Source organism: Tursiops truncatus, chromosome 15 (genome assembly GCF_011762595.2).
Source record: "Tursiops truncatus isolate mTurTru1 chromosome 15, mTurTru1.mat.Y, whole genome shotgun sequence".
NCBI lineage: Eukaryota > Metazoa > Chordata > Mammalia > Artiodactyla > Delphinidae > Tursiops > Tursiops truncatus.
In genome coordinates, this window is record NC_047048.1 from 15357996 (window position 1) to 15370381 (window position 12386).

A 12386-nucleotide genomic window follows, 5' to 3' on the forward strand; every position below is an offset into this window, starting at 1 on the left:
CCTGCCCTTCCCTTTCCCACTTCCCCTACTCCCTTCTGGGAGCACTTTCTCAACAAATCACTCGGACACAAATCCTCCTTTTAAGATGTGCTTCTAGGGAACCCAACCTGAAACATCCCTCCTAGCTTAAAACCCTTCCATGGGTCCCTGCTGCCTCCAGGATAAAACCCATGCTTCTTCACTGTAAATTCAAGGTCTTTCACCCTGACTGCCACCTACCTCTCCAGTCTCACCCCCTCTGCCCTGCAGCCAGCAGGATCAAGTCACTATGGTTTCCCACCACCAGATACAATTCCTGTCTCCCCTCAGTGCCCCACCTCCATCACCAGTTCCACCAAACAGGCCTTCAGGCCTTCTCCTTCCCTGGCAAGATAGGCAGGTGGTCACCTCACCACGTGCTCCCTGGAGTCCTTTCCTTTTGCCCTCCCTACCAGGACCCCACTGTCCTCTGGGGCCTGTCAGAGCACAATCTGGTGTGTTCCTTTCCTTGGCAACAGCAAGCACAGCTGGCAGACAGTATTTTTAACCTTACTCAGGTTCAGGAATCAGGTGGCTTGGAAAGTTGCCTAGTCTGGTGACCGACACCTCCGCAACCTGTGACTGCTGGGAAGGGAAGGGTCAGAACTGAGGCCTAAAGCTGGGCCAACCCGGGCCTTCAATATTGTCTGGGAGCCAGAAACATTTGGTAAATGAAATAAATGAAAGGTCTTTGCACAAACTGCCCAAGTCATCCCCACTCCCGCCAAATGTAACATGCAAGCGACTCGGGGCCAGTTCCATTCCTGGTCTGCCAGGCTGTGAGGACAGAGACTGGAACATGAACTAGTTAAACCCAAGGGCCCAGGGGACCTGAATGGGGGCAGAAACAAAGGCTCACCTGCCCTGCCCACACATGGGGCCCAAGAGGGCATTCAAAATGTGAACTTTAATAACAAACAGCAGGTCAGAGTGGGGGTTCCCCAGGAACAAGAATGACGGAGCTGGTGCTGGAGACCCCAAGGGTCCCCACTTCATCCCCTCTAAGGCCTGGAGGCAGGGAAGCAGTGGACCCCATCGAGGAGGGGAGGTGCCTGGCTCCACGTAAGTCCATCTGCTTGGGGCCCTAAGACCCGAGATGCAGCAGTGTGTAGAGCAGGGTGGCACCCTGCTGGGCCCGGAAGGTCCTGCCAGGGTGTGTGGCCTAGGCTGGGCAGGCAAGCAGGCCAAGGGCTGCGGGGTCAGATGCGGAAGCTTTCCTCCCGGCCGTCGATGTGACGGAGCCGCAGGTAGACGTCCGTGCCAATGCCCTGTAGGGACTGCAGCCGAAGGGAACCACCGAGGTACTCTGCGTAGGCCCGCGATGTGGGCAGCCCGAAGCCAAAGCTGGGGGTGGGCAAGGGGACAGAACACGGGCTTCAAAGGTTGAGTCTCCTGGCCCCCCCCCGCCCCTCCATTCTGGCCAGGTGGGGCCTCACCCGTGCATGGGTCCCGACTGGCCGCCACTGTGCAGGTCCAGGTGGCCGAAGAGGGGGCTGATCCGGGGGTCCTGGGTGCTGGCCTCAGCTGTAGTGAAGTGGTAGTCCATAACCCGATCCAGGTCTTTGTGAGCGATTCCCCCGCCCCGATCTGAAATCCTGGCAGGATGACGACGACAGGGGTTTGGCTCAGCTTTGGTGGGGCTCACTACCTCCCCAAGTAGACAGTGCTAAGTCGGGCTTCCTGTCGCTTCCACGCAGACATGGAATGTGGTCACCTAGACTCTTGGGCCTTGTTTTTTTAAGCTATGTTTCTCCACCCTTACCTCTGCCACTAACTGCTTATACTTCCTCATAGGACTTGACGTTTATTCTCAGCCCAGCACCGCAGACTGTTTATTTCTGACTCTTTTCCCGCTCTGGGCCCCTCAGCTGCTGACAAGGACAGGGCCCTGGGGCCCACAGCTGGCCCCAGATCCACTCATGTCCAGCTCATGGCAACCTCAGAACTGGAGAATATCCTGTCCAACCAGAAACTAGATCTCAGACTGGGGCAGGTACTGGCTTGAAATCATCCAGCAAATCAGAAACAGTGCCCGGAACCCCCATGCATCCCACCCCAACTCCCACCCAGGGCAAACCTGATGACGAGATCGATATCATTGTTGGCGATGGTGATGACCACATCTGGGACATTGTAGGGAGTGTCTAGGTGACTCTCCATTGTGGCTCTGTGCAGGGGGCAAAGATCAGTAGGTGGTGGTGCCCCAGCCTCACCCCAGTTCCTGTCTGCCCCCTTCCAATATATCCAGCAGCCCACCTCATGGCATTCTTGAGCAGCTCGGGCAGGATGTAGTCCAGCGGCATCGGGATGAAGGGAAAACGGGCAGCCACATGTCCATTGATGCGGACTCGGGGGGCATTGCCATACTTGTGTTCACACAGGCGTCTGCGGAAAGGAGCAAGGGTTCAGATCTCAACCAGTGGTTATCAACTGGAGGTGATTCTGTCCCCAACCTCCCAGGGAAATTTCACAATCTCAATCTCTAGCGACATTTTTGGTTGTCACAGCTGGAGAGTATTACTGGCATCAAGCGAGTAGAAGCCAGGGACTCTTCTGAACATCCTAACAAGCACAGGCCAGCCCCTCACAAAAAAGAATGATCTGGCCCAAAACGTTAACAGTGTCACAGTTGAAAAACCCCGCCCTGGACCATGCCCTGGGCAACGGATCAGACCCAAACCTTCCCTGCCCGAAGACGTCACCCCCTTAGCCGTTCTAGCCTCACCTGGCAAAGTCCACCCACTTTTCAATAATCTTCTTTGGTGAGAGGCGAGTGCAGATGATGCCAACAAAGTCGGGCTGGCAGGAGAAAGAAGGTCAGGACCAGGGATCACCTCCACCCACACCGTGGCCACCAAAAGCTTGCAAACTCTAGACTACGGAAGCAGCCCCAAGGCTCTCCCCAGGCCCTCGGCCCGGGTCCCCAGCCCATGGGGGCTCCTGGCTCAGTCCTCTCTGCCCCACTTGACATTCCCAGGTAGGTCTCAGGTCCCCGTGCCCCACCTTGTCCTCATGTAGCGCCAGATGATGTGTAGCCAACATGCGTATCCCAAGCCTTGAAGTCAACGTCTTGTCTAAGAAGTAGCGGACGAGCTTCTCATCCTGTAAAGAGCAGGGGCTCAGAAACCCTGTGCCTGGGACTTCCCTGGTGACGCAGTGGTTAAGAATCTGCCTGCTAACGCAGGGGACACGGGTTCAATCCCTGGTCTGGGAAGATCCCACATGCCGTGGAGCAACAAAGCCTGTGCGCCACAGCTACCGAACCTGCACTTTAGAGCCCACGAGCCACAACTACTGAGCCCATGCACCACAACTACTGAAGCCCGCTCACCTAGAGCCCGTGCTCCGCAACAAGAGAAGCCACCGCAATGAGAAGCCCGTGCACCACAACAAAGAGTAGCCCCCGCTCGCCGTAACTAGAGAAAGCCCGCGTGCAGCAACAAAGACCCAACACAGCCAAAAATAAATAAACAAAAAATAAAAACAAAAACAAAAAATGTTAAAAAAAAAAAAAAAGAAACCCTGTGCCCTTCCCAGGCCCTCACAACAGGCCTGAGCCCCCATTGCGCTGCCCCTGACCTCTATGTGCTTCCGGCTCTCACGCAGGCCCTCAGCTAAGAGGGTCACCACATCCTTGTGGTCGTCCAACAGCTGTCGCACCAGCTGGCAGTATTGGGCATCATCCGTCTGGTCCTTGATCTGCAGGCCACAGAGTCATGAGCTTGGATGGTCCAGCCCTGACTTCTCAGCCCCTCACCCTGCCCTGGCCCAGCCCTCACCGGAGGGAAGTCTGTCAGCTTCTGGAAGGCACGGATGTACAACTCGTGCTGCAAGGAAGAGGTGTGGGAATTCACAGGGATGCTATCGGCACCAGGTAGAGAACAGCCACCCGTGCCCACCTATGGGGATCGCCATCCACCCCAATTCATTTGGTTCAAACCCCATCATGGCCTTTCAAGCCTCCATGAAGGCTTGGGTCCGAGTCCTCTGTGGCCCTGAAACCTTTTGGCAGGTAAGCCTCTACCACTCTGATTCCGTCTCCCCATTTGCCCCATGGGCGGTGGGCACACTGATCTAAGGTCCTCTCTACTAGGGAAACCGACGCCGCCTTGAGGCCACCTTACCACGTGCAGTATGGTGGGGTTGCAGCCAATGATGAAAGGAAGGCTGCGGAAGCCCTTGATACGATGAGCAATCCTCACTGGCAACTCCTGCTGCAAGTACCGGGCACTTTTCTAGAAGAAAAAGAGGAAGAAAGTTAAGGCCAGGGCCTGAGTGGCTGGGTCAGAGCTCCAGAGACCAAGAGAAAAATAGGGGCAAGAATCTTACCAGAAGGTGACTGCCATCCTGAGAGCGGCCTGAATAGAGCATCATGGTCGGAGTGAGACGGACTGAGGGCTGGAGGGGCAGAGGGCCCTTGAGCACTGAATCTCTGACACCCTGCCCCCATCATATTAGCTCCACCCCTTCCCTGGACACCCACTCCAGCTCTGGACCCAGGCCTCACCGCCCTAGCTGCACACCTTCTCCGCTGCCACATCGATGGCCGACTGGTTGTAAAAGGAGGTGACTGTCTTGGAGCGCTCCCGTGCCATCTCCACGTGGTGGGTATCGGTGGCTGATGTGGAGCGGGCCCGGAGAGACAGTGAGGGCCCCAAGAGAGGCCAGAGTGCTGGCCCGCCCCGGGGTCCGCTCCCCAGCACGGAAGCCAGTATCATCGTTTTGCTCTTTTGTCGAACTGGGCGGCCACTAGGGCTGAGGACCGGATAGATGGAGGCGACCCCAAAACGGGGCAAGAAGGGTGTGGGTGGGCAGGGGCACTTCTCTGACTTCAGGGGCGAGAGCCGGTCGAGGATGCTGACAAGCTCAGCCTCCAGGAGCAGCTCCCATCTATAAAGGCGGAAGAAGGGGGAGTTGTAAGGCTCTGAATCCAGGCGCACTATCTTTCCACGTGAGCACGGGTTAGTCAGATTTGGACAATCTCTGCCCACCCCTTCAACCACTTCCCCAAGTACACACAGGCCGACCCTGGATAACCTTGCTTTCCGGGGCTACTATTCTTCAATCTGATGTTCTATCTGGTAGTCTGGAGGGAAGAGGATCCTTAGACCCATCCAGCCCGAAAACCTCAACCCCCGCTCCCTCTGATCCCGGGCACCCTCGTTCAGGGGGCGGGGCTGACCCCTAATCCGGCGCCTTCGGACCCCGGCCGGTGTCTGGCCTGCGTACCTGCGGCACACAGTATTGTTTACCCCAGGGTCGGCTGCGTTGAAGTAGCGGCTCGGGAGTCCCTGTCTGGTTCCCTCCCTCCGCAGGGTCACTTGGTTCGGCCCGGATCTTCCCCATATGGTAGATGCCAGTCCCCCAGCCCCCCAACCCCAGTCCACGCGCGCTCCAGCAATCCAGAGCAAGGGCGGAGGCGGCGGGCGCGCGATGCGAAGCCTTCGCGGCACGGTCTGAGCAGGTAGCTCCACTTACCTCGGGGCCAGAGCCAGGGCCGGGGTCCGAGAGGAACGGCCCAATAGTCCACCGGCCGGGCTGGCCGAGCCGCTTGCGCCCTCTGCCGCCGTGACGTCACGCGGGCTATGGGCGCCCGGTGCCTCCTGGGAGTTGTAGTTTGGAGCGGAGGACTCGCAACTCGCGCCAACCCATCGTGGCTGTGTCTCTGCTCCCAGGTCCCCAAATAAATAGCACAGCTCTCTCCCGGAGAGAGCTCCCGGAGTTATCTGGTCTCTCTGGGCCTCTGTCTTCTGCTCTATAAAATAGGATCTCTGGGAAAGAAATGCGAGAGGGCGAGAAGACCCTTAGACGCAGAGTGCACAGACCAAACCCTACCTGGATTCCTCCCCTGAGGTCCCGTCCTTCTCCCTTCTAGCTCTTGACTCATTTGTGGGAAACCAGACTGCCTGGTTCAACCCCCAGCTCAGCCACTTACCATCTGGGGCAAGTTACTTAAACTACTCAATACTTCAATTCCCGTATTGGTAAAATGAGGTTGTACCAACCTTAGGGTTGTATGGTCACATGAATTTATATATGTAAAGTGCCCAGAATAGTGCCAGGTGTGGAATTAACACTCTACTAGGTATTACTATTACTATTATTGTTACTGAGTCTAAGCTCGCTCTGCTCGCCGCACGACAGGGCATAGGAGACGAGGTGTTGGGCAAGCAATTCAGCAGACCGAGAAGACGGCAGACTAAAGTCTCAAAATCACCAACTTATCGGGGTTTGGATGCCAGTTTCTTTTATAGCACAGAGAGGGGGAGGAGATGAGGAAGTAAAGTAAAAAGGCCATAAGTTTTGCAAATATCACCTGGAATGGCCAGCCTCGGGGAGGGGATGTGTTAATTTCTTCTTTCTTATAGCCATCCACAGGCAGACAGGGTCCAGATGTTTCCTTGAACAAAGGCACTTTGGTTTAACATTCAGGCAGAAGGGCAGGGTTCCCCGAGGCAGGCCATTGTGTGTAGACAGTATCCTTTTCGTGAACAAAAGCAGCAGAAAGCAAAGGTTAAAGTAAAAGAAACAGATGGAACATATAGTCAGATATGGCTCTTCCCTGTTACATTATCATTATTACTAATTAATGCCAGCAACAAACACAGTTTAGGTGACTTTTCTGTGCAAGGAGAGGAGATTGGTGTTGAATTAAATAAATAGACCCTTCCCTGCCCTGAAGAGGAAGGCAGACAATTTCCGTGTCATCAGTTGTGCTAAGAGCCACACAGGAAGGTCTGGGAAATTGGTATAGGTGCAGTGTGAGCAGGACTGGCCAGGCCTAGGAGCTGGAGTGGGAAGGACATGTCAGGACAGGGAAGAGCCTGGAGCATGTGGAGTCTGGGAGGAGAGGAGCTGAATGAGGTGACCAGAGCCAGATTTTGAAGGATGAGTGTGCATTTGTCCTGAAGTAGTAAGAAGCCACTGAAGAGGGCTTCCCTGGTGGCGCGGTGGTTGAGAATCCACCTGCCAATGCAGGGGACACGGGTTCCAGCCCTGGTCCGGGAAGATCCCTCGTGCCGTGGAGCAACTAAGCCCGTGCGCCACAACTACTGAGCCTGAGCTCTAGAGCCTGCGAGCCACAACTACTGAGCCCGAGTGCCACAACTACTGAAGCCCGCGATCTACAGCCTGTGCTCTGCAACAAGAGAAGCCACCACAATGAGAAGCCCGCGCACCACAACGAAGAGTAACCCCCGCTCGCCGCAACTAGAGAAAGCCCGGCACAGCAACAAAGACTCAACACAGCCAGAAATAAAATCAATTAATTAATTAACTAATTTAAAAAAAAAGCCACTGAAGTGTTTTATCTAGATAGATCTGCTCCTTAGACAGAATGCTCTGGCGGTAGTGATGGGACCAGTGAGACCAAACGAAGAGAGACCAGTGAAAAGACAGTTTTTCCAAGCAGGCGATGATGGGAGAGAGACTTTTCAGTGTGTGTTTGTGTGTACTTATACTGACCAGATTTTTCTTCACCATGGTCATGTATTTTCTAAATAGTTTAAATTTTTAAAGCAAAGGGGTAAGTGAAGCAGGCGATATTTTGGAGTTGGGGGGGGCTGTTTTGTTTTGTTTTTGAAAATTTTTTTTCTTTTTTGGCTGAGCCATGCGGCTTGAGAGATCTTATTTCCCGGACCAGGGACCGAACCCCGGCCCTCGGCGGTGAAAGCATGGAGTCCTAACCACTCGCCCACCAAGGAATTCCCTGGAGCTGTCTTTAAACTTCAGCAGAGGTGGGACCCTTCACCACCGGCTGGCCTGCCTGAGGGACTGGGGGAAAGTCTGCACAGATCATGAGGAAGGGGCTCCCTGGGTCTCTGGATTTTCTCTTCGCCCCTCATCCCCACACCATTCCCACCCTTTGTTTTCCCGCATCCCGGGCAATACCCTGGAGTGAAGCTGGGAGGACGCTCAGCTCTGGAGGCGGCTGGAGGAAGGCAGGGCTTGAGCCAGCGTTAAAAGGGAGAGGGGAGGGTGCTCCCGCTGGGAAGGCCGAAGTGCGCAGAGAAGCAAAAGATGGCTTGAAGCGTGCCGGATCCCGGCGCTCACGTGGCCGGCAGTGTATTTGACCCTGCGCGCTGGACCAGCCTGGCCGGGACTCGCTGCTACCTCCCGGCGGTGGAGGTTGGACTTGCACCCCAAGAGTCCACCTTCCCGTTGGTCAGGCTCTCTTCTAAGAGATTTACATGTGTTCGTTTCATCTTCATAACGAACCTCTGAGGTAATGTGATTATCCTCATTTTACAGATGGGGCAACAGAGACCCAGAAAGATTGAACGACTCCTCCGTCCCCTCTTTCCGTTCCGTCCTCACCCCCCATACTCATGGCAACAGCCACACTGGCCCACCTGTTTTTCCCTCAACATACCAGGCACGTTCCACCTCTCACTAGCTGTGCCCTCTGCCTGGAACACCCTTTCCCTAGATTTCCACAGAGCTTAATCCCTCACCTCCTGTAAGCTTTTGCCCAAATGTCAGCTGAATGAAGCCCAACCTGATCACCCTATTTAAAATTGCAACCACCCCCATTCCCCTCACACTGCTTTACTCTTATTTATTTATTTGTTTATTTGGCCGCGCGCGCTGTGTGGCTTTTGGGCTCTTAGTTCCCTGGGATTGAACCCTGGCCCCAGGCAGTGAAAGCGCCAAGTCCTAACCACTGGACAGCCAGGGAATTCCTTCTGCTTTACTCTTTATTTTATCCGTAGCATGTATCACTGACAGCATACTATATACTTATGTATTTATCATAGTAATTGCTCAGTTTTTTTCCTAAAATGTAAGCCCATAGTATGAATATTTGTCTGCTATACTGATTTATCCTGTGCCCCTAACACAGTCCCTGGCACATAACAGGTGATCAATAAACATTTATTAAATAAATGGAAGAAATATTGGGCTTTCTTCTTGAGCTATTGAAAGGCAGAGTGACAAAACTACATCTTTTAATTTTTGATAAAGAGGTACTTTGACTGCTGTATGGAGAATGTATCTTAGGGTAAGAGATAAATATATCTGAGAGACCAAAGATGAGGCTACTGCATTTATCTAGGTGGGAGGTGATGATGGTTTGGGTCAAGGTAGAGGTCTGCATAGATTATAGGGAATGAGGGAGTGGTCCAGGAGGAGTGGCTTGGGTGGATTGGGGGGGGGCATGGTTAAAATGGGAACCCCAGAGAAGGGCCAGGTTTGGGGAAGGTAAGAAGCTCAGTTTGGGGTGCATTGCATTGCATCTGATTGGCCTGTGAGACGTACATATGGTGATGTCCAAGAAGTGTTTCTGCTCTGGGGTGTGGAGCCCAGGAAAGAGATCTGGGCTCAGGTCAGAGTTCAGAAGCTGTGACCTGGAAGGAGTAAGGGAAGACATCAGTGGAAACAATGTTGCCTCATGTGGCGGTTTGTGTTTCCCAAAGATGCCCCACCCCACATGCCCACATGAATTTCTTAGAATGTGACTTTGACACTTCTCATATCAAGAGGTGAAGTTCTGTGTTCCTTCCCATTAGAGCTAAGCAAATTTGTGATTACAGTGGAAGGGATACTATATGATGACTTATGAAGCTAGATCATGAAAGATGATGCAGCTTCCACTTGGCTCCCTGGAGAACTTTTACTGGAGTCCTGAGTTACCACATAAGCAGTCTGATTGCCCTGTATTAATTGTCCATTGTTGTGTGACAAATCACCCTCAAAATATAGCAGCTCAAAACAATAAACGTTTATTATCGCACACAGTTTCTTTGGGTCAGGAATTTGGGAGCAGCTGAGCTGGTGGTTCTGGTTCAGGGTTGCTTATGAGGTTGCAGTCAAGATGTTGCCCGATGGTCCAGTGGTTCGGACTCTTCGCTTTCACTGCAAGGGCCTGGGTTCAATCCCTAGTCAAGGAACTAAAATCCCATAAGCTGCACGGTGCTGCCAAAAAAAAAAAAAAAATGTTGCCTAAAACTACAGTCACATGAAGTCTTGACTGATGCTAGAGAATCCACTTCCAGGGTGGCTCTCTCACATGCCTAGCAAGTTAGTGCTGGTTGTTGACAGGAAGCCTCAGTTTCTCACTAAGTGGACCTCTCCTTAGGGCTGCTTGAGTGTCCTCATAACATGGCAACTGGCTTCACCCAGAGTTAGTGATCTAAGAGAGAGCAAAATGGAAGCCACAATATCCTAATGACTTAGCCGCCAAAGTCACAAACCATCATTTCTGTATTATCCTACTGGGTCAGATCAGCCCTATTTCGTGTGGGAAGAAACTACACAATGTTATGAATCCCAGGAGGTGGAAATCATTGAAGACAACTTTGGAAACTGGCTATTGTAGCCTGGAGTCTACCATGCTGTGAGGAAGCCCAAACTAGTGCCTACGGAGAGGCTACAGGGATTCACGAATAGCCCCTGAGACTGCAAGAAGAGAGAGAGAGGCCAGGTTATCAGCCTCCCATTGTTCCAGCGTTAGCCAGCATCTGACCACAGTTATGTGAGCCAGAACTACCCAGCCAAAATTCTCGTACTGAATGCCTAACCCCTAAAAACTGAGAGGAAATAAAATGATTGTTTTTCTCTTAAGTCATTATTTTTGTGGTGATTTGTGTGAATCCTCGATGATTCCCACCTCCCGGTATTTATATCCCTCTGTAGTCTCTTCCCACATTGAACAGGGCTGACCTGACAGAATAGGATAAATGACAATATGAGACTTTCAAGGCTAAGTCATAAAGATACTGTGGTTTCCACCTTGCTCCCTCTTAGATGACTCATTCAGGGGGAAGTCAGTCATGGATATAGGAACACTCCAGAAAACTGTGGAAAGAAGTGAGAAACTGGTCTAAGTCTTAGTCCTCTGTATTAGTTTCCTATTGTTTCTATAACAAACTACCACAAACTTAGTGACTCAAAACAACATGAATTTTGACTTCCCTGGTGGTCCAGTGGTTAAGACTCCACCCTTCAAATGCAGGGGTTGCAGGTTTGATCCCTAGTCAGGGAACTAAGATCCTGCAAGCTACATGGCTGGGCCAAAAAAAAAAAAAAAAAATTCTCTCTGGAGGCCCTAGGGGAGAATCCATTTCTTCAACTTTTCTTGCTACTACAGGCCACCCACATTCCTTAGCTCATGACACCCTTTCTCCATCTTCAAAGCCAGCAACACTGCATCTCTTTGTGATTTTCTTCTATAGTCACACCTTCCTCTGAATCTCTTCTTCTGCTGCCCTTTTTCACTTTTAAGGACCCTTGTGATTACATTGGATCCATAGGATAATCTGTTTTAAAATCAGCAGATTAGTAGCCTTAATTCCATCTGCAACCTTTAATTGCCATTTGCTACGTAAACTAACATGTTCACAGGTCCCAGGAATTAGGACACCGACATCTTTAGGAGCCATTATTCCACTGGCCACATTGTCTGGAAGAAAAGGAATGGGCCTGAGAAGGAGCAGCCAGAGAAGGAAGGGGGCCATCAGGAGAGTGAAATATCACAGAAGCCAGAGGAAGACAAGAGTTCCCAGGAAGGAGTGCCCAACAGTGATTAATACTGCTGGGAGGCCAAGCATGATAAGAACTGAAAAATATGCATTGAATTTAGCATCCTGGTGACACTAGCCGTAAGTTTTCAGGGGAGTATTGGGGGCAGGAGCTAGTTTATGGTGTGCTGGGCAGCAAGGAAGAGGTGAGGAAGTAAAGACTGGGAGTGTAAAATCTTCCAAAAAACTTGATTGTGAAGGGATATTTGTTGCAACTTCTAAAATGGGGAAAAGTTTCAATGCAAATGGGAAGGAAGGGGAAGTATAGGTGAGAGGGGTCATCAATAGTTGCTATGTCTGTGAAGTGGGGAGCTCAGTTAGCCCACCAAAGGCTTGGAAAGGAGGGACTGTTGGGTTGATCTGGGCTCAGGTTTCGCCAGGTGGCGCCACAATAGAACAAAGGTTAGGGTACTGTCAAGGGTATGGCGGAGGTGATGGAGCTGGGCGTGTGGGGGAGAGACGGAGAGAGAGATCGGCCAGCAGGAGGCGCTGGTGCAGCAGGAGGGAATGGCTGGGCAAACTAGGCGGATTGGAGGTTATAGTCCTAATAATGTCTGAGATAGTAATTTCAGGGAAAACGCGTGGTTCTTGATCGGATCGCAGTATTCGCTGGATTCTCCGATCCTCTGGTTTCTAGTTCATGGATATTCCAAAGTTAGAGCAGGGCTTGGGCGAGAGTAAACTCTATATACTGTTAGCCCGATTAATAAAATTTTTAAAACTCCGGAGACTCCATTACCCTTGAGGCATTGCGGCCACCCCGACTACAATTCCCATCATGCCTGGCAGGCCGTCAAATCAGTAGGTACCCACGTCCCTTAATCCGGTTTTCTAGTCCCAGCATTCCTC

General features: G+C 52.1%; 1 protein-coding gene across 4 annotated transcripts; it reads right to left on the reverse strand.

Moving 5' to 3' along the window:
* Nucleotides 1-906: 906 nt before the first annotated feature.
* On the reverse strand, nucleotides 907-8044 carry BCKDK (branched chain keto acid dehydrogenase kinase). 4 transcript variants are annotated; one of them, XM_004323745.4, is made up of 13 exons: nucleotides 7909-8042; nucleotides 5497-5789; nucleotides 4542-4908; nucleotides 4348-4416; nucleotides 4143-4253; nucleotides 3798-3845; nucleotides 3598-3717; nucleotides 3022-3120; nucleotides 2744-2817; nucleotides 2275-2403; nucleotides 2096-2185; nucleotides 1455-1613; nucleotides 907-1362 (listed from the first exon to the last, which is right to left on the reverse strand). In XM_004323745.4, exons 3-13 carry the CDS (start codon nucleotides 4734-4736, stop codon nucleotides 1218-1220), a joined length of 1239 nt encoding a protein of 412 aa, XP_004323793.1. In that variant the 5' UTR covers nucleotides 4737-4908; nucleotides 5497-5789; nucleotides 7909-8042; the 3' UTR covers nucleotides 907-1217. The 4 variants fall into 4 exon arrangements, with proteins under 4 accessions (XP_004323793.1, XP_033697184.1, XP_033697185.1 ...); XM_033841293.2 differs by lacking the exon at nucleotides 3798-3845 and having other exon boundaries at nucleotides 7909-8043; XM_033841294.2 differs by lacking the exon at nucleotides 4348-4416.
* Between the last annotated feature and the right edge of the window lie 4342 nt (nucleotides 8045-12386).

Coding starts and splice junctions, on each gene's coding strand:
- BCKDK (XM_004323745.4), bottom strand. CDS start 4,736: ATGATACTGGCTTCCGTGCTGGGGAGCGGACCCCGGGGCGGGCCAGCA. Junction 4,254..4,347: donor AGGATGGCAGTCACCTTCTG/GTAAGATTCTTG, acceptor TTTTTCTTCTAG/AAAAGTGCCCGGTACTTGCA. Junction 1,363..1,454: donor CAGTCGGGACCCATGCACGG/GTGAGGCCCCAC, acceptor GCCCACCCCCAG/CTTTGGCTTCGGGCTGCCCA.